At 34.9% G+C, this 26,525-nt stretch overlaps 1 protein-coding gene across 1 annotated transcript; it reads right to left on the bottom strand.

Annotated features, from left to right (window-relative positions):
• Positions 1-4,556: 4,556 nt before the first annotated feature.
• On the bottom strand, positions 4,557-6,647 carry SLITRK1 (SLIT and NTRK like family member 1). Its single transcript, XM_063103551.1, has one exon. It carries the CDS (start codon positions 6,645-6,647, stop codon positions 4,557-4,559), a length of 2,091 nt encoding a protein of 696 aa, XP_062959621.1.
• Positions 6,648-26,525: the final 19,878 nt, after the last annotated feature.

Here is a 26,525-nt window from a genome sequence, read left to right as displayed (position 1 = left end):
ATCAAATTTCGTTAGGTCACAACAGAGTCAATACTGGTTTATGTTTCAGGATTTCTCTGTATGTAACATGTGCTTTCACAGAATGATTTAGTGGTATTTCTTCAAGTTTCAACACCAAGAAGAAAGACCTGCACATCCTATATGTCATATTTTCTCATATAGTTTTGGCAACATTATACATGAAAGAAAATGCCAGGAGATTATATGAATCATTTAATTTAGCCCTCCTCTTTATGGTTCAGGGCCACGTTAAAGCAAATTCTATACATATAACTTAAAAATCTTGAGTATCCATTTACTACATCTGTTGATATCATACAGGTTCATCTTTCAAAAATTAAATAATATGTCACATTTTGAGCAGGTTCAAATGAGAAAGAATAGACCAAAACTTAATACATACTAAAATTAAATCTTTAGCACATTTTATATTTCCATTTTTTTCTTCTAATAAGCATTCAAATAAAAAGTAGTATGTACAAATTAGCTAGCAGAAATATAGAATTGTAAGCTACTATATTTAATATTGCTCCAACATGCTATGAATACACACTTCCTTATTCACCCTTGAAAATTCACCCATCTTTCTATGCATCAGAAATAACATATCAGAAACCTAAAAAATCTAAATTAACAAACCATCCTTGGAATCATCAATATAATTTTAGCACATTAAAATGCCTGACAATTCTAATTACTTCTAATAGAAATATTGTTTTAAGAAAAATATTGTTATGTCAGTGATAGATCAGCTATTCCAGTTTCCTCTTGGGTAAACATGTAAAAATAGTTAAACAATAAATTTCTATGGCAACAACTTAAATTCTAGGATATTCTTAGTTACAGCAGCAGTCACAGAAGCTACTACTTTCTTTAAAGCAATGTAACTAAAAAAGATATCTATTTTTCTCTTTTTCCATCAGGCACAAATAAAATCTTTTTTTATTTTGATGAATTAAATGATTATTTAACTGGAAACAAGATATCTCAACTAATGAATATAACTACGGTTATATAAGCATATTTTAAAGACAAAACAAAAAAAGTAGCTAAACACTTGTAAATAAAAGTTATATGGTAAGACCATATGTATTATGAATCCTGCAAACTATATACTATACATACATACATATATATATATATATATATATATATATATATATATATATATATAACTGCGACAGAGATACTTTATCAAAATGAATAAAACACTGCTGGTCTAAATAATAAACGTTCTTATACATGAAATCATTGGGTATCTTTTCTACTTAGCATTTTAACATATATACTATTTATTAAAATATTCTGATGGCCCCAATAATTAAAGAACCAATGCACAGATAATTTAGATTTAATATCTTAAATATCTATAATTTATAAATTCATATAGCACATTCATCTTTTTTCTTATATGTCATGTTTTCTTAATACATTTGGAGAACACACTAAAGTAATCTCCACTGAATGAAGAGCAAGTTTCCTTTGTTGCAAGACATACTGGAAATATAAAGGGCCACCAACACATACTTAGCAAAGAAGATACAATCTGGGTCCCTAATTTCTAATGTAGTATTCTTATAGTTGTGTATTTGTTTAAAATAGCCTGTTCTTTAAGAGGTTTTCAGATAAATAAATATTATTACTCCATTCGAAGAATGAGGTATTTGAGTATAACAGAAATTGCATTGAGATCCCGCTCCATTATTCACCATGCATGACCTGAGCTATTGGTTACTCTCTTTAAGTCTCAATTTTTTCATCTGTATAATGGAAATAGCAGTACCTTACTAATCATCCTGTATTTGTGAAGGTTAAATTTAATAATTATGTAAATCACTTAGCACATGCCTGGCACACAATGAGCACTCAGAAACCATTAAAGCTACTATTTTAGTAGAGTAATTTTATCTCTTTAACCTTGGCTTCTATATTGTAATTTCTTTTTAATTAGGATAAAGAAAATTTCTTGCTCCTGTACACATCTTCCATGAGAAGTTCTAGTTTTCTGACTAGGCCAGCCATGTATCAGTTTTAAAAATTACTATCATGCCTCACTAAATATCTTTCATTAAATGTCACCTTCCACTAAAACATTGTTTTGATATGTGCCATTTTTTCTTTTCCTTCTTAAGGTTCTAATACTGTTGAATATGTTACTCTTCCCCTCCTCCAATTCTTCCATCACAAATAAATCTGGTGGTTGCTTACCAAGAACCCAGTTGTACTTTCTATAAAAAGAATTAAAGCATTCATTTGAAAAAATAAATAAATTAAAAACAACACATAGTATCTGTTAGAGGACAGTAGGGCAAAATTTCATTGTCATTAAATGCAGTCCACAAACAAAATCAAGAGAGAAAAAGATGAATGACCTTAGGAATAATCATGGCTTATAATAAAGATTTTATTTAAAAAGTGTTAAAATAAATAATACATACTCCAGAACATCACTGTTCTGGAAATAATTTCCTTTAGAATATGAGTTCTAGATAGCAAATCTACTTACAGCTGCTCTGGGGGCTTTCGCTAGCTGATTTATAATCCTGTACTTTTTTTTTTTTTTTTTTTTAATCTGTGGTCTGCAGTCTTCTGACATACTTCTCAAGGGTGTATATGTGTCGGAATGCAGACAAGGGTGTATATGTGGTTTTGTAGCCGAACTGCTGATAAAACAGACCTCCTTAGCAATCCCAGAGGAATATGATTGAGGCCAGAGTTACACTGGTTCATAAAACTCAAGCAATTCAGTGCTTTTCTTGCTAATTACTGGGCCACAACCAGAAATCCGATCATGAGAGACAAACACTTCTTTAGGGTAATGACTGATTTCCATGAAGATGAGTGCTTTAACAAATTTCAATATGCAGTTGTTGGGGCGGGGAGGGTGGGTGGACACTAATTAGTTTTACCATTTTCAGCAGATGTTGAATTAAAAATGCCAGCAGCATCGCAAATGCCAGTTATTAGGGGTGTCTTTCATGGAGGAATGCTGACCAATGAAATTCTCACTCTGTTTAAGAGACCGACCTAGGCAGAGTCAATTACATCAAATCTGTCCTAACATCCTTAATATATCTGCAGTGTGGGCAGCACCAACAAAAGCAGCAGCAAGGGATTTCCAGTATTAATAAAGGGATTCACTGCCGCATTAGGAGGGGGGGGGGGAAGAGGGGCGTGTTGGGGGAAAACCCTACTTTACCGATAGGGGAGTCTGAGCGGAGGTGGGGGCGGGGGGAGGTGGGCAGCCACATAAAGGGGAAAAACTAAGTAAGGCGATGCCTTAGCGCCGCTCAGGAAGGGATCCACCTCCAGCCATTCCCCTCCCCCCAACTCCCACCGTAAATCCAAGTTACCAGAGGCAAATACGAAGCTGGAAAAATGTGAGGACCCGGAGTTGAAAACATTTTCACTTTAATACTGAAAAAATATGCCATTATAAAATCCTCGAATAGAATTAGTAAGTTTCACGTGCTTCCTCTGTTCTTTGTTCCTACTTTATAAGTAAGATTTATACCAGCACAGAATTGCTACCATAGGATCGCAGCCTAAGCACTAGAGTGACATTAATAGGTCATGCTTAACTGCCTCAAAATCTGTTTTTTAAATAATTACACTGATACTATAATAGAAATCATGGGTACTTATTTTACATTCAGATGGAAGGCATTATTGGATATGTATAGAAAAATACTCCCCCTCAAAAAATAAAATAAAACATCACCATCAACGTAAAAGAACCCAAAACAACCCCTAAAAACTTCCCTCAACAAAATACATTGTTAACTCATAAAATGGACTGATGACTAGCCATGCAAATGTTTTAAATAAAAACCTTTACATTTTTTTTTTTTCACAGTAAACGTACGCTCTGAACTGCCTACTGATCACAAATAATGGCGAAATGGCACTTTCTGATTATACTGTATTTTGTTTATAGAAAGTTTGATACGATGGGACTTATCAGGTAAGAGGGTGGGTGCTGTGAACGAATGCCGTCTCCAGTCGCGGGGGCGGGCAGAGTCCCTGGAGTGCGTGGATTCCATGCGAGCCATGCAGCACTTTTTTTTTTTTTTTTTTTGTCAGAAGTCAGAGTTATTTATTTACAATACATTCATGCCTTCTTCGTGCAACTGCCCATCCCTGCGTAGCCAACAGGGAGCCATCACGGGGCTAATCCACAGGGGAAAAATAGATATCTATCTCTCTATATAGATGTGGATATATGGATATATGGATGGGACCGCGGCATCCCCCCAAGGGTGAGGCACGGTCTATTCTTCCAGCAGGGGCCGTGCTGGGATTTCTCTTAAAAGGGGCTCCGAGCAAAGAGAGCTGACTGCGCTCTCCCAGCTCGTCACAGTCTGCTCTTTGTTTCCAGAAGGGAGCAAAAGGGTCAGGCCTTCTCCGTTCAAGAGTTCATCTTTATTTATTGACTTATGCTCATCACGGCTTGGGGGCTCTGGATTTGGGTCAACTCTCCTGTAAGTCCCGGGACGCCCGCGGCGGGGGAGGCTGCACTCCCTTCCCTGTACTCCTCCCCTTTCCGGGTTGGGGTCTTAGTCTGAGAGCGAGTGAGAGCCACAGTCGTACACTCTGTGGGCCCCATCTGCGTTGTAAGGCCCATTGTGCCAGTAGGAAGAGTCACAGACTGTCTGTAGGGAATTAATTTCGGACGCCGAGGAGTTGGCATCCCTTCTCTTGGACCGCTTTCGGTTCCTCAGGATAAACACCAGCATGCCCACCACGGTGAAGGCGGAGGTGACGAACACCAACAGCAGTCCCGGGACCAACACGGAGATGGACACCCTGCTGGTGTCTAGGTAGGAGTTGGAGTGCGTCCCGGTCTCCGCCAACCCAGTACTGTTTTTACTGTGCGAAGTTAACGTGGGCGGGATCCTAGCGTACAGCTGGGGGCAGATCTCGTCGTTGGAGAGGAGCATGAAATCCTTCCTAAAGAAGTGCACCGGAGTCTCACACTTGAGGTCGCTCATCAGCACTTCGGAACCCAGGCGTTCTGCCCATTGCTTGAAAGGCACAATGGTGCAGGAGCACTCCCAGGGGTTTCCGTGCAGATCTATCTGGATGATGGAGGTTAACTGATCCAGCACTCCTGCCACCGGCAGGTACATGAAGTAATTGTTGTGCAGGCTGAGTTTAGAGAGCGAGACCCCAGCAAACACGTGCACGGGTAGGGACCTCAGCAAGTTGTTGTTGAGGATGAGGATCCTCAGTTTGGGCATGGCATTGAACGTGCCGGGGACGATGAGCTGGATCGCGTTGTACTCCACGTTCAGGTACTCCAGGTTCTGCAGCCCGGCGAATTTCTCCCGGGACAGCGTGTCCAGGTAGTTGCTATCCATGTACAGCCACCTAAGGTCCAAGAGGTTCTTAAAAGTATTGTTCTCCATGGTGGCGATATTATTGTTGCCCAGATCCAACAGAATGAGGTTCTTATAATCCACAAAGTGCGATTTTCGGATGCTATGGATCTTGTTATCTCGCAGAAAAAGCTCCTGCACGTTGGACAGCTTGGGCTTCAGATCAGCCAAGCTGCTCACGTTCCGGTTGTTGCAGTTCATCTTTAACCCCGACCCTGGGATGTGGTCGCAGCTGCAGCCCCCAGGGCAGGGCAAGCCGCTGGCTGGGGGTTTGTTTCTGGAACCACCGGTCGCTATCGCCATCGTGGGTCTAATTTTGATCTGCCAGTTACCTGGTATCTTTGTACCTCCGTTTGGAGCAGACCCTGGAGTGACACGATCCTCTTGCCCATTTGTCTTGAAAGGAGTTGGCAGGGGGCCAGGAGCCAAGGTCTCTTCTTGGGCAGGGGGCGCCGGGAGACTAGAATCCACTCGGTTTTTCAACGGGCACAAGTCTTGTTCGGTGGTCTCATTTAGGTCTTTACCCTGCAGTCTGGTGGGGGCTTCGCAGACCACTCGGCCGATAAGAGCATTCTTGGGAATGTTTTCGAGCCATTCTTTCAGGGAGAGCAGATCACAGGTGCAGTCCCAAGGGTTATCCTCTAGCAAGATCTCGGCAATGCCGGGGATTTGCTCCAAGACCTCCTCATAGGGCAACGTTTTCAGTCTGTTTCCCCGGAGGTCGAGGTGGGTGATGGGAACATACTGGAACACATTGGCAGGTAGGGTGCTGATGAGATTGTCATTTAAAATGAGTACCTCCAGCTTGTTCAAGTCTTGGAAGGCCCCCGGGTCTATATCCCGTAATAAATTAAAATCTGCCTGAAGGTATTCCAGATCGTCCAGCCCCAGAAAAGTCTGCTTTCGAAAAGACTTAATCTTGTTGTTGTTAATGTGCAGCCTTTTCACCAGCTGCAGCCCCAGAAAAGCCCCCGGAACAATTTCATGCAAGCCATTGTTTTCCATGTGCAAACTAACTGCATTATAAAAGTTAGCGAACTCATTAGGGAAAAGTCGAGTGAGGGAATTGCCATGCAGAAATAGATGGTAAAACTGGGAAGTCGGGGCGGTGAAACGCTGCAGACTTGTAAAGCCCTTTTTTTCACAGTCTACGTGTAAGTCCCCTTCTATCTCATTGCAGGAACAGATCTTCTCTTTGCAAACGTCCCCTGTAACGTTTCCAGCGGCAAAACAAAGAGACGTCTCCAGCAACAGAATCCAAAGCAGCATTTTTAAAGCGAGCAATTCATCCCCGATCTCATCACAAAGTAACAGCGACCATCCTGCTCGCCACAGACACAATTCAAGTTCATTTAGTGCTCTAATGTCCGAACCCAGGGAAAGATATGAAAAGGGTTTGGGGGGGTGGGGGTGGATTCCTTCCTCCCTAACCCCCCCGTGCTGCAATAGCCCAGACGCCAGTCAATAATTATATCCACAAACTATCCAGGCACGTAGTGCAAGGCAAGCAAAAAAAAAAAAAAAAAAAAAAAAAAAAAAAAAAAGTAGAGGAAAAAAAAAAAAAAAAAACCCAACAAAACCCAGTCCCTCTCTACCCTTTAAAAATAACCAAAAAGAAGTTAAATATATATAAATATAAGTTAAACTACACCTTTACAGAATCTCGTCTAGTGGTACTCACTAATCAGAAAGGGAACAATGCTAGTAATTGGAAGCAAGTGCATGTTAGAGAAACAAGCAGAGGGTTTGCGGCGTGGTACAGGCGCACTGCCTGTGCATGGCTGTGCTCGGACTGACCTTGCCTCTCTGATACAAAGCAGGATTTTCGGCAGCTTCTGTTCTTGAGGCAGCTGGCGGAGTTCTTGCTGTGTGGTTGCGGGTTGCCCAGAAGCCCCCCCGAGGTGCTGTCCAGTCCCCCCGGTGCTGAAATCACACCCGACGGGAGAACTCACGCTGCCCAGCCAATGGCGCTGGAAAATCTCCGCAATCGCCGTGTTTTGTAGCTGTCCATCGTTTTCCCTTTCTTCCCGATCAGTCCTCTTCAACCTTTTTTCTGTGCTCCCGCTCTCGCTTGTTGGCTCTTCTTTTCTTGTTCTCCTTCTCTTTCTTCTGCTCTTTCGGAATTACGTGGAGGGGGCGGAGGGCGGGGGGCGAGTTGTCTGAGGGAGGAAGGGAGCGCGAGAAGGGGGGGGGGGAGGCGGAGGAGAGAGTTGCTAAGAAGCTCTGCTCGTTCCAGCCTGGTGCACTCTGAAAGATCTGACACCCTCTGCTGATCTGCAGTAGCAAAAATCCATCTGGTGAGGGAATGCTAAAGGAAAAAAGAAAAAAAAAAAAAAAAAAAAAGAAAGAATCAATCCACGTACAGGGCAAGCGTTAAAAATGTGGGCATTAAAGGCTGTCGATCTACATAGACGCTTATTTTAAATGGATTATTTAATTCTTTTCGTGTGCTTGAAACTTCACCCTTTCCTTTCCTTAACGACCCCACAGCCCCCACTATCTCCGGCATTCATAAAGGAGTGCTTTTAAAACATTTATTTCCCAATGGCTTGAATAAAATTAGTGTCAGGGTGTCAAGCGAACAGCAATTTGAGGTAATTATACTGCACGCCATTTTCATCGGTGCTTTAAATGCATTTCTTCCTCCTCTGCGGTACAGTGTTTTATGCTATTTTGTGTCTTTGAAATCTTGTGGGGTTTTTTTTTTTTTTTTCGGGTCTATTTATTCGGAACATATATATTACATAATATCGTAACTGGGTGTACATTTTTCTTGCAAGGTATATAATTTAGGCATACTTTCAAAAAAACTTATTATAAAATTTTAGTCAATTTGGTCATTAGAGTTAGGTTTCTCTGATGATATCTCTTTAATGCTATTTAAGTCTGCAGGGTGAAAATACAATGCATGCTTACGTATTTGATTCCAGACCCGAAAGCTTTCACTGAGAACCGGAAAAGGAGGGAGGGGGCAGGGAAAAATCCCAGGATGATTTGTGAGTGCTCTTAAAACCCACTGGCAGAGAGGTGTGGGCACACCACATACACACACACACACACACACACACACACGCACGCACGCACACACACACACCCCTCACTCACAAAGTTTCCGCCTCAGTTGGGCCGAATTTACGGATTTAAAATGTGTACAAGTAAATAACCAGTTGCATTTTGAGAGCAGATAGAAATCTCCGATCTCTAAAGCTCAGGTAGCTGGCAGCTACTCTTCGCGGAGATGCTTGTTGGCTACTGATGCTGGGGGAGCACGATGCTCAGGGCATCCCCTGCTCGCGAATCAGCAGGTTCCTCAAACTTGGAGATTATGAAAACCAAATTCTACAGGATTCTGGGAGGAGAAAAACGTGAGAATGCTTCTTCTCGGAAGGGTGTTTCGCTGACTTTTCTTTCAGAGTCGACATCTTTTCCAACAATACGTTCCAAAAAATCTGTGGCTCTTTTTAGGGTTTGGAATTTACATTTTTTTAAAAAATTGTTGTTTGCTCCTTTCTTCAGTCGAAGCAGAGATGATATGTTTACACCACTTTCTCTTTTAATTAGGTCTTAGGCAAGTTGGACAGCTGTTACAAGCCTGCTAATAATTTGCATAAAAGATCAAATATTCAAGGAAGTGTGGAATTTGAGATGTCTGGGAAGTGAAAATTTGGGGGTAAAGATGGTTTGGGAAATTTTCCAAGGCTAGAGAAGGTGTAGAGGTGTATAGAAGATTATTATTATTATTTTCTAGGTCCAGAAGCTAATTCCTAGGTCGGTGGGGAGAACTTCACATTTATATATCATGTTTTCATATAATCAAATGTGTTGTAGTCCTCCTGTGGTGAAATTCAGTGGACAGGATGAAGGCTCAGCTCAGTTTGTGCGTGAGACAGAGAGCGAACTAGCGAGAGAGCAACCTTTTCAGACATCCTATTACACTTCTGAAACAATTCTATTCTTACTTAATTTGACCCATTACCACATGTGAGGAAAGGAAAAAGAGCTTAATCATTTCACTAAATAAATTCTATCCAGTTGAGAACTGCAGATGTGGAGGAGTTAAACTGAAGGAAAGAATGTTTCTGTTTCTTTGTACTAGGACTCTGGTCTGAAACATCTTGGCCCCAGAAAGCACTCTGAGGAAGTAAGGCAGCCTCCTGCATGTCTGTGATTGGTAGGAGTAAAAAAGATTCTGAAGGGGAGACAGAAAAATGTTGATCCTTTATAAAGAAAAATATGGATGGCAATTATCTAAAATCACACTTTTAACCTTAATTGGTTCCTTTTTTTTTTTTTCAACTTCCTCAATAACATCATTATGTGGACAGACCCAAAGAATACATTTTAAGTTCACTAAAATGAATAGAATTTAGATAACCTGCAATTGCTATTCAGATTTCATTCTCTTCCCCCACACATTAAAGTGTATGTTTCTCTCCCTTGATATTTTCTTTACTCTTAAAGAACCAATCACAATAGAAAATTAACAGTCGGATTTTCTTACTTAAATATACTATAATTTTTTTCCAGTTCTATCCTCTTCAAGTAGTTTATTATCTCTGCACACTAAGAAAAGTTTTGTGGTAGTGCCCAGATGAGCACCTATGCCTGAGAACAAAGTTTTAAAGTTATATCACCTATACAAAGATGTCGACTACAAAATTGAAAACAAATAAAGAACACACATATAGTTCTACAGAAAATGCACCTTCTATAATGATATTATTATTTTCTTAATGCATGTACTTCAGAGAAATAAAACAGTCTGGAAAAGCCTTCCTACAACACCCAAGGCTAACTATTCAAGTATAATAGTAAATTTCTGGGTGGGAAATAAAACATAAGGAAACTTATGTATGATCTAAACATTTCTAATGAATTTGGTGAACATTTCTTAGGCATGTATTCTTCTTAAAAGGGTTCTACCCTATCTATTTGCACTCAAGTGAACTCCTTCAATTGCTATGCCTCTCATAACAGATGATCTCAGGAGCTGGAGATAAAGGACACTCCACATGATGCTGAGAACTAATAATGTTTGATCAGAGCTATAGTTTTATTTCCGGGCTGTGGCCAGAAGATTGTCAGTTACATCATTAAATGCTCATACATTTTTATTCTTCCTCAAACAAGTTTCTCACTGAAAAACAAAGGTTTCTTTCTCAAACAACAAAAGTTAAATGTACTCATTACAAAATCATTCACATTAAGGAGGAAGCTTCAAATTAAGGAGGTAGTTATCAGTAAATTGTCCATTTTTTCTCAAATGGCATCAAATTTCCAGATGTGCAATACATCTTTAAAATGAAAGAGTAGAATTGACAAGAAACATGTATTTAATACATGTTTATACTTCAGTTTATTTAATCCTCATTGATAATTTTAAAAATACTATTTTAATTTTAATTATAAAAGTAATACATTTTAATTTAAGAAATACAAAATTATATGTGGGAAGTTCATCTTTATTCTTCCCTTATCTACAATACATTTTATTCCAGAGGTAACTACTGGTAACTCATTGGTATAAGTATATTGAATTTGACATTATTATCATATTTTATAGATGTGGGAACTGAGACCAAGAGATATTGAGTAACTTGCCAAGACTAAATAATATCAGTTGACCTTGCCCAAGGTAACAAAACCACAGACTCGTGAGCTAAGCTTTTACTCTCACACTTAAGTCTCTATATGTTTTTAGTATGCAATGGTATTTTCTATCTTAGTTGAGTTCTCTGGGGATGAGTTTCCTTATTAGTAAATTAAGTCATTGTAGTTTGTGATTTTTTTTTTTTTTTTTGGCCCGTTGTTCGTTATTTCCTAATTGAAAACTCTTTTAAAATAATCTCAGGAAAGGCCCAGTGCTTTTTGCCTTTTTAAACTTTCATATTTACTAAGGATGTTTGTTACTATATTTGCATTCACTAGGGTTTGCACCGAAGGATGAATATATTAACCATTGTAGAAGAGAATTCACTAGTTCTGACTTTAATCTCTTACTATCCTTTCTTACCTTTCACAAGATAAAGAGGTCAAATGAATTTTTCTTTCTTGTGAAAACAATTGTAAACTAAGATACAAGGACAAAAATAAATTGCACCTACAAAGTAATGTGCTTAGAATGTTTTTAATTATTTATTTACTTTTTTGTTTTTTTGGAGATTATAAATAATATTCTAGGAATGGGTTGCTAAAATAATGATCACATTACATGACTTGTGAAGACAAAGTCAACAAAATAGTTTTAAAATATTTCTCTTATACTAAATTGTTTTCAAAATTTAGTTACTTTATTATGAAAGAAATAGCAATCAGTAGAACATATCCAGGAAACTTTTATGTTTTTACTTTGTGACTTAAAGCATCACTGTCTTATGTTCATATCACTTTAACCTTTATATTGCTTTGGGCCATTGATTTGACTATCTTGGTGTGGAACTGAGTTTCTCATAAAATCTCATTTGTCTAATAAAACTAATGGATCACTATTTTGGACTTATTGGGAAGAACATTGATCAAAAATATGATTTTATATGTTAGGAAACTCTAATTTATTCCTTTTACTTATTCACATAAATCAGACAACCAAGTTTTTGCCTGGTAGGGATGATACTATTATCTATATTCTGTATTATACTATACAACACTACAAGTAAAAGAGTGGGAGATATATTTGTATAATTGTTTATTATATTAACTGGTGCTTAAGTTACATACTTGTCAATCACTTATTCTACCCTTTTCAATATGTCCCACAAGACCTTATGGATAATCACTTTTAAAATTCTGGTTTTGTTTCTTACAAAGTATGTATTATATTTTTAGAATAAAGAAATACATATAACTTACATAGGTTCAGAAAATACATAAAATAACAAACAAAAAATTAAATCCACGGAGGTAACTATATGAAAATACACATATATTTTTATATGCTTTTTGCACTTAACATTAAGTTGTGAAAAATTTTAATGTTATTAAACATTATCTACTACATTATATTAGAGTCTGAATCCCTTTGTATGACATTAAATAATTCATTGAACTAATTTCACATTGTCAGATATTTAGTTCTTTCGAAAATTTTTGCCCTCATAATTGTTTGCAGTTGTTATCACTAGAATAAAGAATTCCAATGACCCATCATAAATAATGCTGCAAAGAACAACTTTGTACATAAATCACTCGGAACATCATTACTTATTTTCTTATCACACATTCCTAGAATTAGAATTGCCAAGTCAAAGGGTTGGGACAATTTTAACACTTTTGATGTAAATTGACAAGTTCCCTTCACAATTTATTTTCCACCAGCAGTAGGTGAGATTTGCCATTTCCCTAAATCCCCACTAACACAACTTATTATCATTTAAAAAGATCATTATACAATATATGCATCTATTGAAACAACAAATTGTACTCCGTACACTTGGACAATGAAAAAAATAAAATAAAAATTTTTTTAAAAATTCCTCACTCAGTACTTTCAAAGTAAAGCAGATTTTAACCCATTCATTTGAGTAAACTTAGTTCAATTTCTAATTATGTAATGAGTACACTATTTGCTTTCTTCATTTCTTTTCAACTTTTAAGAGTTTTGGTTAAAAATCACTTCAATGAATCCATTCCAGACCAAGCCACCTATGCATCTTACTTCATTTAATCTTAATGTGTTCAGTAGAATAAATACTAAATTGTGTGTGTGTGTGTGTGTGTGTGTGTGTGTAAATTTAGTTTATTTTATCAATATACAATGTGGTTGATTAGTGTGGCCCATTACTGAAACCTCCCTTCCTCTTCCTTTTCCCCCCTTCCTCCCAACAACCTCACATCTGTTCGCTTGTCATATCAACTTCAAGGAATTATAATTGTTGTGTCTTCTTCCCTCCCACCCCCTGTTTATTTATATATTATTTATTTATTTTTAGCTCCCACAAATAAGTGAGAACATGGGATATATCTCTTTCTGTGCCTGACTTGTTTCACTTAATATAATTCTCTGTAGGTCCATCCATGTTGTTGCCAATGGCAGTATTTAATCCTTTTTAATATCAGAGTAGTATTCCATTGTGTAGATATACCATATTTTCCATATCCACTCATCTGATGATGGACATTTGGGCTGGTTCCAACTCTTAGCTGTTGTAAATAGTGCTGCAATGAACATTGGAGAACAGGTATACCTTTGACTTGATGATTTCCATTCGTCTGGGTATATTCCCAGCAGTGGGATAGCTGGGTTGTATGGTAGATCCATCTGCAATTGTTTGAGGAACCTCCATACCATTTTCCATAGAGGCTGCACCATTTTGCAGTCCCACCGAAAATGTATGAGAGTTCCTTTTACTCTGCAACTTCACCAGCATTTATCACTCACAGTCTTTTGGATATTAGCCATCCTAACTGGGGTGAGGTGGAATCTCGGTGTGGTTTTGATTTTTTTCCCGAATGCTGAGTGATGTTGAGCATTTTTTCATGTGTCTGTTGGCCATTTGTATATCTTCCTTTGAGAAATGCCTATTTAGCTCTTTTGCCTATTTTTTAAATTGGGTTACTTGTTTTTTTTTGTTGTAAAGTTGTTTCAGTTCCTTGTATATTCTGGATATTTATCCTTTGTCAGACGTATATTTTGCAAATATTTTCTCCCACTCTGTTGGTTGTCTTTCAACTCTGTTAATTGTTGCTTTTGCTGTGCAGAAGCTTTTTAGTTTGATATAATCCCATTTGCTTATTTTTCCTTTGGTTGCCCATGCTTTTGGGGTCATATTCATGAAGTCTCCAATAGTGAACATGCAGAAAGAGAAATCAAGAAAGCTTGTCCATTTACAATAGCCACCAAAAAAATAAAATAATTAGGAATAGAGTTAACCAAGGATGTGAAAAATCTCTATAATGAGAACTACAAGGCACTGCTGAAAGAAATTAAAGAGGACACAAGAAGATGGAAAGATATCCCATGCTCTTGGATTGGAAGAATTAACACTGTGAAAATGTCCATACTATCCACAGTGATATACAAATTCAATGCAATCTCCATCAAAATTCCAATGACATTTTTATCAGAAATGGAAAAAACTATCCAGACATATATATGGAATAAAAAAAGACCATGCATAGCCAAAGCAATGCTGAGAAAAAAAAAAAAAAAAAAAAAAAGCTGGAGGCATAATACTACCAGACTTTCATCTATACTACAAAGCTATAATAACCAAAACAGCATGGTACTTGCATAAAAACAGACACACTGATCAATGGAATAGAATAGAGAATCCAGAAATCAACTCACACACCTACAGCCTTCTGATCTTTGACAAAGGCACCAAGCCTATACACTGGGGAAAAGACTGCCTCTTCAGCAAATGGTGCTGGGATAACTGGATATCCATATGCAGGAGAATGAAACTAGACCCATACCTCTCACCATATACTAAAATCAACCCAAAATGGATTAAAGAATTAAATATACACCTGAAACAATAAAACTTCTTAAAGGAAACATAGAAGAAACACTTCAGGAAGTAGGACTGGGTGTGGGTGTGTGTTTTAAATTATTTGTTTGAAGGGCTGTTTCCTCAATAGAGTGTAACAGTCTTGAAGTAAGGGATCAAATCTTATATCTTTTAATATCTATCACCTAGTAGAGTATTGGGCACAAAGCATGGCATAGCATGGACACTTCAACAGTGAAATAAGGCAGGATGTGAATTAGTGGTAAATGAAGTGGTACAGATCACAAGGGTTACAAAACTCAGAGACAGGATTAACTCACAAACTAGGGATTTCTGAATTATTAAGGTAGACTTTAGGTTTTACTAATTCTATGTGTAATGTGCACTTGATATATTTTCTCGTATTAGCACACATATATTTAAGATATTTTTTTTCTAAAAAGTGAATTTCTAACCTACTTTGTATATTCCAAAGAGTACAGAACCATGCATCTGGTCAACAATCAATTATGTGTGATAATGCTAATGATGGGAATGTATCACTGCTTTTGAAAAGGAAGTGGAATATAAAATTAATTCTTGTGAATATAAAGATTTAAAAAGACGCAGTGAGGTTAACTCTAGATTATTGATAGAACTTTAAAAATGTATAAAAAATAAAAATATTGCTATTCTGTTAGTCTTTTCAGAGCTATGACTAAATTTTAAAGTGGCCATATTGTTTTTTATCCTCCTTTTTCTTTCATGAAAGTCTCTTCTGTCTTTACCTCTCTCCTTGTCCCAATAGTTATCCTATTATATGTGTTATATTCATTACTACTTCTTCCTTGAACTTATGTCAAGTCAGAATTTGACTATCTCTTTTGAGAGAGTTTATATGATGTAGAGATAATCAATGCTTCATTTAAAAACATATTATACCCATACTCTTTTTCATTATTTTCCAGGAAAGGAAAATGTTAAAATCATTTATTTATCTACCTATTGCACACACACATATTCATACTTGGCAAAATTATGTAATAAACCATATAATGCCTACTGTGTGCAACTCACTAGAATGAAAAAAATTTAAGATGGATAGTTCCACCATTTGCATTTTCACTCTTGACTCTTGAATATACATTTTGATCCACAATAATAAATCTCTGAAGATAGAATCACATGCACTATTGCAAACCAAGTAGAAAGATGCATTTAACAGAGGTGGATGTTTCTCTGTGATGGCCATGAAGTCACATCATGCAGGTGGCATGTTTCTAATCAGCTGATAAAAAGGGTCAACACCATCTTTTATGGATTTCTTCACAAGTTCTATATCCTAGTAATTCATGTTGATTTCAATACTATAAAAAATGGGAATCCTATGGGCATTTCGAATTATCTCAGGAAAAAGGATTAAATATTATTTATTAAAGTATTTTCTAATACATTGGTATTGGCAGTTCTTATATTTATGATAGCTATTAGGTTGTAAAAAAGTATTATAACACATGAGCTGTTGCCTGGAGCAGTACAAATACCATAACTTTGGTGTCAAACTTAGGAAATCATACTTTGATAGACAACTTTCTTATGGGAAAATGCTGCTCCATTCCTAATATTGGTCAGTTTCCCCCCCTTTGTGCCTTGTTTGGAGATAGACCACATACTATCATCAATGATGAAAATGCCAGATACTCATTTTCCTATATTTCATCATTGCTAGGGCAGATAATACAAGTTGGCCTGGCCAATTGTACTCATGTATCAGGATTTTGAAATTAGAGCTAGTGTCATCAGGGAAGAGGAATGGAAGGTTACTTCTAGTGGTGCGACAGTGGTAGCAATGTGGAGCATCCAGCATGGTAGTGGCAATGTACTTGTGCTCAGTGTTCAGGGCTGAGAGGGGAGCTGCTGTGATCTGCTTTGCCACTGGCAAGAGCATTTGTGGCACCATCCTCAACAGATGGGTGCTGCGGCATGATTTTAGCCAGTTTTGATTATAGGACCACTTTTGCTCCTGTCCACATACCAAACCTGACTCTCTGGACTTTCCAGAGATTCTATGAGCTATAGTTCAGGAACAAGTCAGGAAATCTGACTGACCTAAAATGTGAGTAGTGTGACCATACATTCCTGTTTCCTAAAGAAAGTCTTTGTAAATGATGGTTGTTACAGTAGTAAATATTAATAACTCATAATTTCGCTTTCAAAAGTTTCCAAATTAATACAAAAATTAATTATATTGCCAACCTAACAATATGGACATCTCTCCCCTTTGTAACATGTAAATGAAGATGACATAAATTGTGTTCTAGTCAGCATATTCTAGGTATATTTAAAAATATAATTAAAAAACCCGCTAAATTTTGAATTCATCCATTCTGACCACACCTATTCTACAAGGTATTTAGATGTGCATCACTAATGCTTGGAGCCGTACAATTAACAGATCTCTTGCCTCAAAGTATGTATAATTCATGTAGCAGTAATACCTATCATAAAAATTAAAGTATATAGAAAATTTAAGCTCTTTTTGGTTACCGTTGTTGTTGAAACAAGTGTCTGTAACCTTCGACAAGCTGAATATTAGAAAATTAATTCACATTTTAAGAAGAGATTCTGGAAGCCAAGGAATGAAAAGAGAATGGAAGGAAAAAAAAAAGATTTATGTGCATATTCGGTTAAGGACTAGCTTTTCAGAAAGTTTCAGAAAGTCTCACAACTTTCTGATTCTATATCTTACACATGTTAAAGTCGGCATGAAAACTCTGAGAATTTATGTTCTATTCTCTCCATTAAAATGGCCCAAACTAACTTTTATATTGGCTACTTCTTAAATTAAGCTTTACCTTACACTGATTTACATTTGGGAATTATTACGCTCAGAACAATTAGTAATTCAACATCTCTTCCATCACAAGGTTTATCTTGGAAGTTGACCTCACAAAGGTATTATTCAGGAGGTAATTCAGCATGAGACATTCTGAAGGAATGAACTGATAACTGAAGGCACTCATAAGAATGACTTCTCACATGAAAATTTCCACCGTCTCCCAAAATTCCACCAATCTTTTTTCTAACGCTAGCTTATCCAAGATATTTATACAAAAAACGGAGGTAATGAGGGCTGCTTCTGAGACAATGATGGTTCAGGGTTAGCTACCCAGAAGCCTATGATGTGACCTCATATCTAGTAGCTAACTTATGTAAGTAAATAAACAAATTAATGTGTACACAAAAACACATACACAAATAATATGTATATATAATATTTACGTATGTGCACATATATGCATGTGTGTTTTCTGAAATGTAGTTTTTCTGTCCCAACTTATTTGTTTCCCATTAGTATGTTTTTTTTGAAAAGTAGATAATTCTTTAGCCTCATTTGTTTTTCAATAAAGTTGGAATAACTAATTTTTGAGAAAATAAGATTCTGTATACATAATAATGGGTGATTTCTCTTCTTTGTCTATGTTTCTATAACATTTTCTGCCTGCCTTAATTTTTTTTACTTAACCCTCTTCCTTAAAATATGGCATTGCTTGAAATTCTCATCCTGAAAAAAATCCACTGAGAGGCATAGAAAATATATCAGCATATTTTAAATATCATAAAAACTTCCAGGTAACATCTTATAAAGAAAATCTATTAGTTAAATAGCTATGTGAAAAATAACTGTGTAAAACAGGCACTAGATTTGCATTCTGAAACTCATATAATAACTTACTATTTTCCTTTTATATTTTATATATTTATTTATTTTTCACTGTACATGTTTATGGGATACAATTTGTTGTTTCAAAACATGCATATATTGCATAATGATCCAATAGGAATGGTTAATATATCTATCACTGAAACATTTACCATACTTTTGTAGTCATAACGTTCAAGATCCTCTTTTCTGGCTATCTTGAAATACACAATACAATATTATTACTCATTGTCACCTTAGAGCACCAGAACTTATTCTTCCTATCTAACTATAACTTTGTAACTTTGCACCAGTCTAACCAACCTTTCCTAGGTCTCCCCACCCCTCCTTTCCTGCCTCTGATATCCTCTATCTTATTGTCTATTTGTTTTTTTTAATTTTAATTTTTAATTTATCTTTTCTTCATTGACGCATGATAATGGTATACATTATGAAGTACAGTATGATAATTGGGTGCATTCATACTGTGTGCAATGATCGTATCAGGGCACTTAGCATATCCATCACCTCAATCATTTGTCACCTGTTTGTGTTGGAAACATTCAACCTCTTCTCAACTATCTTCTCAAAATTACACAGTAATTTGGTATTGACTGTAGTCTCCCTATATTGCTACATAACACTAGATCTTATTCTTCCTATCTCTCCACAATTTTATATCCACAGACCTCACTTTCCCCAACATCCCCTTCCTCCTCTCCTGGTAACTTACTGTTTTCTTAAAGCTCTTGGTTTAATAGGTTTTAATTAAAGAGGGCAAATTTAACAAAATCTTATTGTACAATAACTTTCTAAAATGCCTTTGGGGTTGGCATGCACAGCCATTGATTTTTATGTATTTATTATTATTGACCTCACATTACTCCAATCTAGTTTAATTTAATTTAATTAGTTGCTTGCAATGCTTATAATTTTCACTACAATGAATTGTTTATTAGCATACAATCTATATAAAAATAATTGCTATTAAGGAATATGGCTACCACAAATTGCAAATTATTGTCACTTTGATTTTAAAATTAAGTAGAAAGCAATAATTAAAACAAATACACAATAAATGTTTCCTTACTTTTTAATTCTCATGATTATTTGAGGAAATGTACTATTTAACATACTCTGCAACAATTTTTTACTAATTTGAATTTGAAAATATTTAATAATTTATTCCCAAATGTTACATGCCTTCTAAAACTGGAAATAAATACATTAATTAAAACATTAAAATTGGTAATTTTCCTCATAGCTTTTATTCTTTATCTACTTCTTCTGAAGTAATCTAGAAATAGATAGTGATAGTAACACATTTGAAATTTTCAAAACTGTAATTGTTTTCAGTTCTCTTATATTAAAAACACCATTGGGAAACTCATTAGAAGGTAATTATTTACTGCATGATCATTATTGCTATTTGATTTTCAAACTTACCAGTTAAGCCAGTTTTTTTCTTTTACTGGATCGATTATTCTAAGTAAACCAAGTGCATGACTTCAACCTCTAAATGACTGGGTTTTTATACTGTTGTTTCTCAACATTTTTTTTCTTCACAGAAGCCTTTTTAGACATTTTTTTTTTTCCAAACTGTCACCCATAAAACTTTCATACTAGAGATAAACTGTATGTCTGTTCATGTACTGTGGCACTTAATAATCTACGATTCTGCTACTCCAAATCGAATTTTATCCATTAGAGGTGATATTATCTACATTTCCCCATTAAGAATATATGGTTTATTACAATAGATTTTACCACTAATTTACTCACATATTTACAAGTCATGGTATTGCTGAAGGAAGACTTGCTGAGAAGTTACTACAGGCACATAAAATATGTCAATATCATTATGAGATAGGACATGGTACCTGGTCTCTGAGGTGATCTTGAAAAATTAAAATCAAATGTCATATTTCAATAGGATGTCTCAAAGGGAAATCAACCACATGCAAAATCTTGTTTCCATAAATTATAGCTCAGCTCATAGGACTTAAATATTTGCAAATGTGTCAATCAAGACATGTTGAAGCTGCTCTCTTACTCTATGTTCAAAGGAGATTTTTTTTTTCTTTTCATTTTTGGCTTATTACAACTAGCATCAGCACACCTACCGCTTGCAGATTGTTTGTTGCACTGGAATCTTCTTCTGCCCCTCCTTCTTAAAGTCTTTGTTAACATGCTGCTTGATGAAAGTCTTCTTAGGGCAAGATTGAACATTACTGTTGAAATAATAGAAGCTTGTAAATGAGCCTCACAGCCCAAAAGGGGGCACTTTTACCCAGCAACAGTTTTTTCACGAGTTTGTAATGACACTGTTTTGACAAAACAAATCAATATACTGATATAGTGTCTTTAATTATTAATTACCCATAAATTGCAGATAATTTTATGTGTATATCTATCCAATATCTAGTAAACATAGAATGTTAAAGTCTGAATTGGTGTTGGCAAACATGAATTTGCAAAGGCATTATTTTTTGAGAAATATCTTAAAATGTTTTCTAGAATAAATGTAGTATACTAAATGGTTAGTTTCACTTGATAATTTCAGAAAGGGGAAATCATTCTTTCTAAATAGTGTTATTATGATTAATATGAAAATATACTGATAATTTTATGCTTATTGATAATTTGTGCTATTATAGGAACTCTAGGTTTATTGTACAACATCATTTAATAATAAAAAAAGATAGTCTGGATTCAATCTCAAATAAACATGAGTGCATAAAATGGGACCTGATCTTAAAGCTATTGCTTTGAAATCTGAATCGTTAGGAAAAAAAAATGTTTAAAATTTTTAATGTTCAAAATCTAATACAGCATATGTTATTTAAATCAGAAAATTTATTCACTTAATATAAAAATGATTTACAAATTCATATAAATTATATTAAATTTGGAAGGAAATTATAATATTTTAAAGTAATTCTAATTAACTTTCATCAAATTATATGACTGTGCAAGAATAAATGGATTTATATTCATAATTCGTAACTTACATTTTGCATTTATATCATATATTCGATTTAGATTACATAGCTATCTATTAAACTTTGCTGTAAATGAATGTTTAGTAAGCATATGCAATTTTTACTTTCTAATTTACCTTAAATTTAAAAATCAAAGATAATTAGATATCTTAGTATGCTTAAAAATAGGCAAATTACCATATTACAATTTTTCTAGTGATGATATATTTTCAACTTTTATTTTTAAAATTAACATTAAGAATTCTAATGAGTGGTTGTTTCTTGTCTGTCTTTAGTTTTGACATGAATTATAAGATTAGTACCAGTCCATAATGAATACCCATAACCAATTTAGTACTGATTATTTATGTATCAGAAACACACTTAGAACGGGATCCAAAACACTTTTCCATTATTTTTACACTGTTTTCTACTTCTACAGCTGTGTATTAGTCCATAGTTTCTGTGGAAAGAGAGGGACTGTTCCTTTTTAGAAGCTGCTTTAAACATTTAGAGTTAACTCTTGAACAATTCGCTGTAATGGAAGGATTTCAAAAATAGATCTGGTATATGGATGTAGTGTAAAGCTTAAAATTTTATGTGCTTCCTTGATATTTCTGAACTTCATAGAGTGCTGGAGGTCTAACCATGAGCTCTATGGCTTTTGATAGATATAACCCCCACCCACTGCCCCATGAGATCCCCTATCACCCAGATCAGCTTCGCTCTACCTCACCCTCATCCTAGTATGTTTCACTTTCTGGCCAGCATGTTAAATTACATGGGAGAAGTCACTACATCTTCTTGTTACTACTACAAACTCTGCCTCCTATAGACTTTGCTTGTTTATTTTTTCTACTTAATGCATAATGCAGCCCTCCTGTGTTTCTGCACAGCATGTGAAATAGGATGTGAATGTATGTTGATTGATAAACTGCCAATTTTATCTTTCCGGTGTTAGGTGTCATGTGTCATGTGTTTGGCCATCCCCAGAAGCCTAGAGAAGGACTCTCTTCTTCATGAATGGGGTAAAGAGGAAGCAAGCAAAATGATGAAAGAGTAAATAGCCTTATTTTAAGATCAATTTTTAAATTTTGAGCACATAAACCACAAAACATGAAAAGCGGTAGGATATGTAAATAGTCTTAGCTTCAATTTTTGTAATAAAATTTAAAATAATTATTTTACATATACATATATATATACGCACACATGCATATATCTGTCTTCCTTATTAAGTAAATGATCACTAAGTTGTTTTGCTTTACATATTTATAATATTTAATTTCCTACATTTGAGGCTTTTCTTAATATGGTATCAAGTTTCCGACTGATCGTTAGCTCTAGATTTTTGGCATTGCATCCATTTGAGGTCACACTGCTGCCTTTTTGAAGCTATGCAGGTCTAGTGAACAATTGGCATTATCTATGTAAATATCATATTCTCACATTTTGTTTGTGATGGATGAGGCATTTTGCTTCATGAAAATCAAAATTCAATGACACAGCACAGAATCAAAGGCAGCTTCACCAAAATTCTAGTTATTTTCCCAGGATAACACATGTATTCAGATTTTAGTTTTCACACATTAGCTAGCACTTCCCAGTGGATCCATTATTGAAAAAAAAAATTGTTGCTATTCAGTGCCCAGAAAGAGTAAACATACTTCTAATGCACTTTTAAATTTCCTGTGTGTGTATATCAAATATCATAACATGGAAGAGCCATGAAAATGGGAGCAATATTGGCTGGATTTGCAACACCTTGAAAAAAGACATTGTGTCGTTTTATTTCTGTATTTCCAATATCTGGCAGAGGGCCTGGCACAGTCCAGCTGCACGGAATTAAGCAATTAGTTAATCACATATCTGGTACTACAAAGGATTTATGATAGTTTACAGGAAATATATGCAATAAAATAACAAAATATAAGTAATGTCTAAACACATTTTTAGGAATAATATAAATTGGAAAAGGCCATCAGTGCTCAACCTGCAGACCATATGGTCTTCAGAACCGTTTTTATTTGGTTACAGACTTTATTTGGCTACACATAATACCTGAGTATTATGGTATCCAAAGCAAAATGGGACTTTTTGCTGGTTTATCAGGGCATGCATATATATATAAGATGTATCCCACATTTCCACTCATAGGATGCTAAATTCGTAAAATTACTGTGATGTTTATTTTTCCACACTCTGCCAGAAAAGATAATCAAAAGCAAGAAAAACTCAAAAACAAAACTGTGCTTATGTGTTATTAATCACCACAGCTCATGCCCTGTGCTATTAACCATGTGCATCTTACCTTTCAATATAGTATATTGCTATTTATAAATAAGTACGCTGGGTGCAGAGTATTTTTTAATATCCTTTATTTGGTGGCCAAATTCTGAAAGTAAATACAACATTAGGAGTTACTTTATAATATTGGGAGGAAACTTATGGTTTCCTTAGGAAAACCAAGTATTTTCAAAAACATTGAATTTAAATGGATATTTTCAATATAAGTTTTTATACAAAAGACACTGAGATATGTCAGTAATATGGATAACATCATAACTCTTTAGAGCAGAAACAATAATGGGTTTTAAGAAAGTTTTTATAAATATTTTTGTTGTTGTTGTTGAAATACCACCACTGTGCTCAAAGAATATGTAGGGTACCAAAACTGGATAATCTACATAAAAAGTCTTTAGTTGTCTGGCTTGGTCCAGGTTTAAATCACTAATTGTCTAGAAATATAAATGGACCCCATATGTTTCATAAGCTTTTTTCAAGTATCATTATAATATATCAATCTGATTTTTGTCAAAGGCTAAGCTTAAAAATGCTCATAACTGTACAATGAGTGATGATAAAATTAAGTTATTTTAGATGTACAGCTAAGTAAAACACATTCCAATGTCTTCAAAATAATACTTTAGAAGCAATATTTATCTTCTTACATAAAACAATGTTTTGAGGTGAACCCCTGTTATTTCCTTTTAAAATTGTTTTCCTAAAATACTTATTTATTTTAAATTGGAGAGAGGGGTGAGAAGATACTAGTCAGGGAATACAAAATTTCAATTAGAAGGAATAAGTTCAAGAAGTCTACTGTATAACATGGTGATGTAATTAATAACTATGTATTGTATTCTTGAAAATTGCTAAGAAAGTGGATTTTGGGTGGTCTCACCACAAACAAAAAATAGTACGTGAAGTAATAAATGTTTTAATTAGCTTGATTTAGCCATTCTACAATGTATACATATTTTGAAACAACATTTTGCGTATAATAAATATATATAATTTATCTGCTAATTAAAATAAATAAATTAATTTTAAAACAATAGAAAAGAAAAAAGGAAGAAGGCTATAAACAAAAGAGAAAAGGAGAGGTTTTCAATATTCACCGACTATTGAGCTGTAAAGTTCAAAAACTATCAAAATTACGTTCAAGTTAATGATGCTAAAAACTGTTATAAAGGTAGAAAATATACCAAACACAATTAAATAAGCAAAAGAGCATTTAGAGACCAAAGGACACTAATAAATGTTTAAATATAAATTTAATCACTGTATCTTGCAGCCCCCAAAATAAAAGAGATTCAATTCACTTTAATCATCAGCTTTGTAATGTTATATTCCTTACCCATTTCCTGTGCATGTTTGAGGATTAAGAGAGGTGATGGACACAAAGGATCTTTGTAAACTTTTAATCACTGTATCTTAGTTATCTAAGTACACCATTATTTTACTGGTTTTTGATTGTTTGCAAAATATTTTTAAAAGAATAACTGTGAATTTGTCTGAGCAAAACCTAAATGCATACCTAGAACTTTTGTCAGATCTTCCAAATGATGTTTTTTATCAAAAGGACTAAGAGTAGTTGAGATGATGATAAAAATATGTTAGAGGAGTGTAAATGCAACACGTGAGATCCACAGAAACGTTTGCAAAAGGATGGCTCTCTTTTTTATGCTTACTCTCTAAGTGTAAACTTATTAGAATTCAAGTAGCATATTTCTGTATTTGTCTTATCATCATCTAGCTTATATTGTAAGTAGGTACTATCATCCATTATAAATTGAAAACTGAATTCCTGAGTCTATGTTTATATGTATGTACACATATACAAAGGTACTTCAAAAGGTTTGTGGAAATATAGAATTAAAAATGTAATATGAATCTTTCCACGAATCTATTGAAGTACCCTTGTATGTGTGCATATACGTGTGTGTGTGTGTGTGTGTATACAAAGTGTGTATACTTTGAAATAGAACTATATTTTGCCCTCAGTCATAGTAGGTTCACAGTAAATATTTATTCTTTTCTTCTTTCCAAAATAAAATACATATGCACACATTTGAGGGTACTTCAATAAATTATATATATATATATCTTGGTGCTTAAAATAATAATGCAGTTGGTACATTAGTATGCAAGGCAATAACAAGGTTTTCCGAGTATTCCTTGGAAGTCATACTTTCAAATCAGTACCAAATATATTACCTTATATTTGTGCTACTTCACACTAAATTCTAGCTAATTGGAGAAAGAAAAACAACTGATACCATTAGAGTAGAATCACAGCAGGAAACTTAAAAACAGGAGAAAGGTGTTGGAAATGGAGCAAAAAATTAGAAAATCACAGAAAAATATATTGGCAGAAGCCATTCAAAAACATTAATCAGAATGGAGCCCTGGAAAGTATATATGCTCAAGTCCTTTAATTCTGATTTCACGCTCATCAGTCCAACTTCTGACCACTATATATCTTCCCCAGATATTGCCTACAGAGAATGGAAATAAATGACTTAAACAAAGTAGATAAGCAAGGCAAATTTTCAAATAAATAAGTGGATGATAATTACAACTTAAAATTAACTTCTTTAAACTTCTCTTTCACTCTAAATCTTTGCCACTTATTGGGCTACAAATATGAAGTTTCCTTACATCAAACATTATCATCATGTATTTTATCTTTCTTTAATGTGTCAATGACTGATTTTTTTTTTTTTTTTTTTTGCCAAGGCTATGTATACTT

The sequence above is a fragment of the Cynocephalus volans genome, chromosome 7 (assembly GCF_027409185.1).
Source record: "Cynocephalus volans isolate mCynVol1 chromosome 7, mCynVol1.pri, whole genome shotgun sequence".
Classification (NCBI taxonomy): domain Eukaryota; kingdom Metazoa; phylum Chordata; class Mammalia; order Dermoptera; family Cynocephalidae; genus Cynocephalus; species Cynocephalus volans.
This window is presented reverse-complemented; position numbering and strand designations above follow the sequence as displayed.

What these genes read in the sequence shown, in the direction of transcription:
- SLITRK1 (XM_063103551.1), bottom strand. Translation starts at nt 6,647, where the DNA reads ATGCTGCTTTGGATTCTGTTGCTGGAGACGTCTCTTTGTTTTGCCGCT.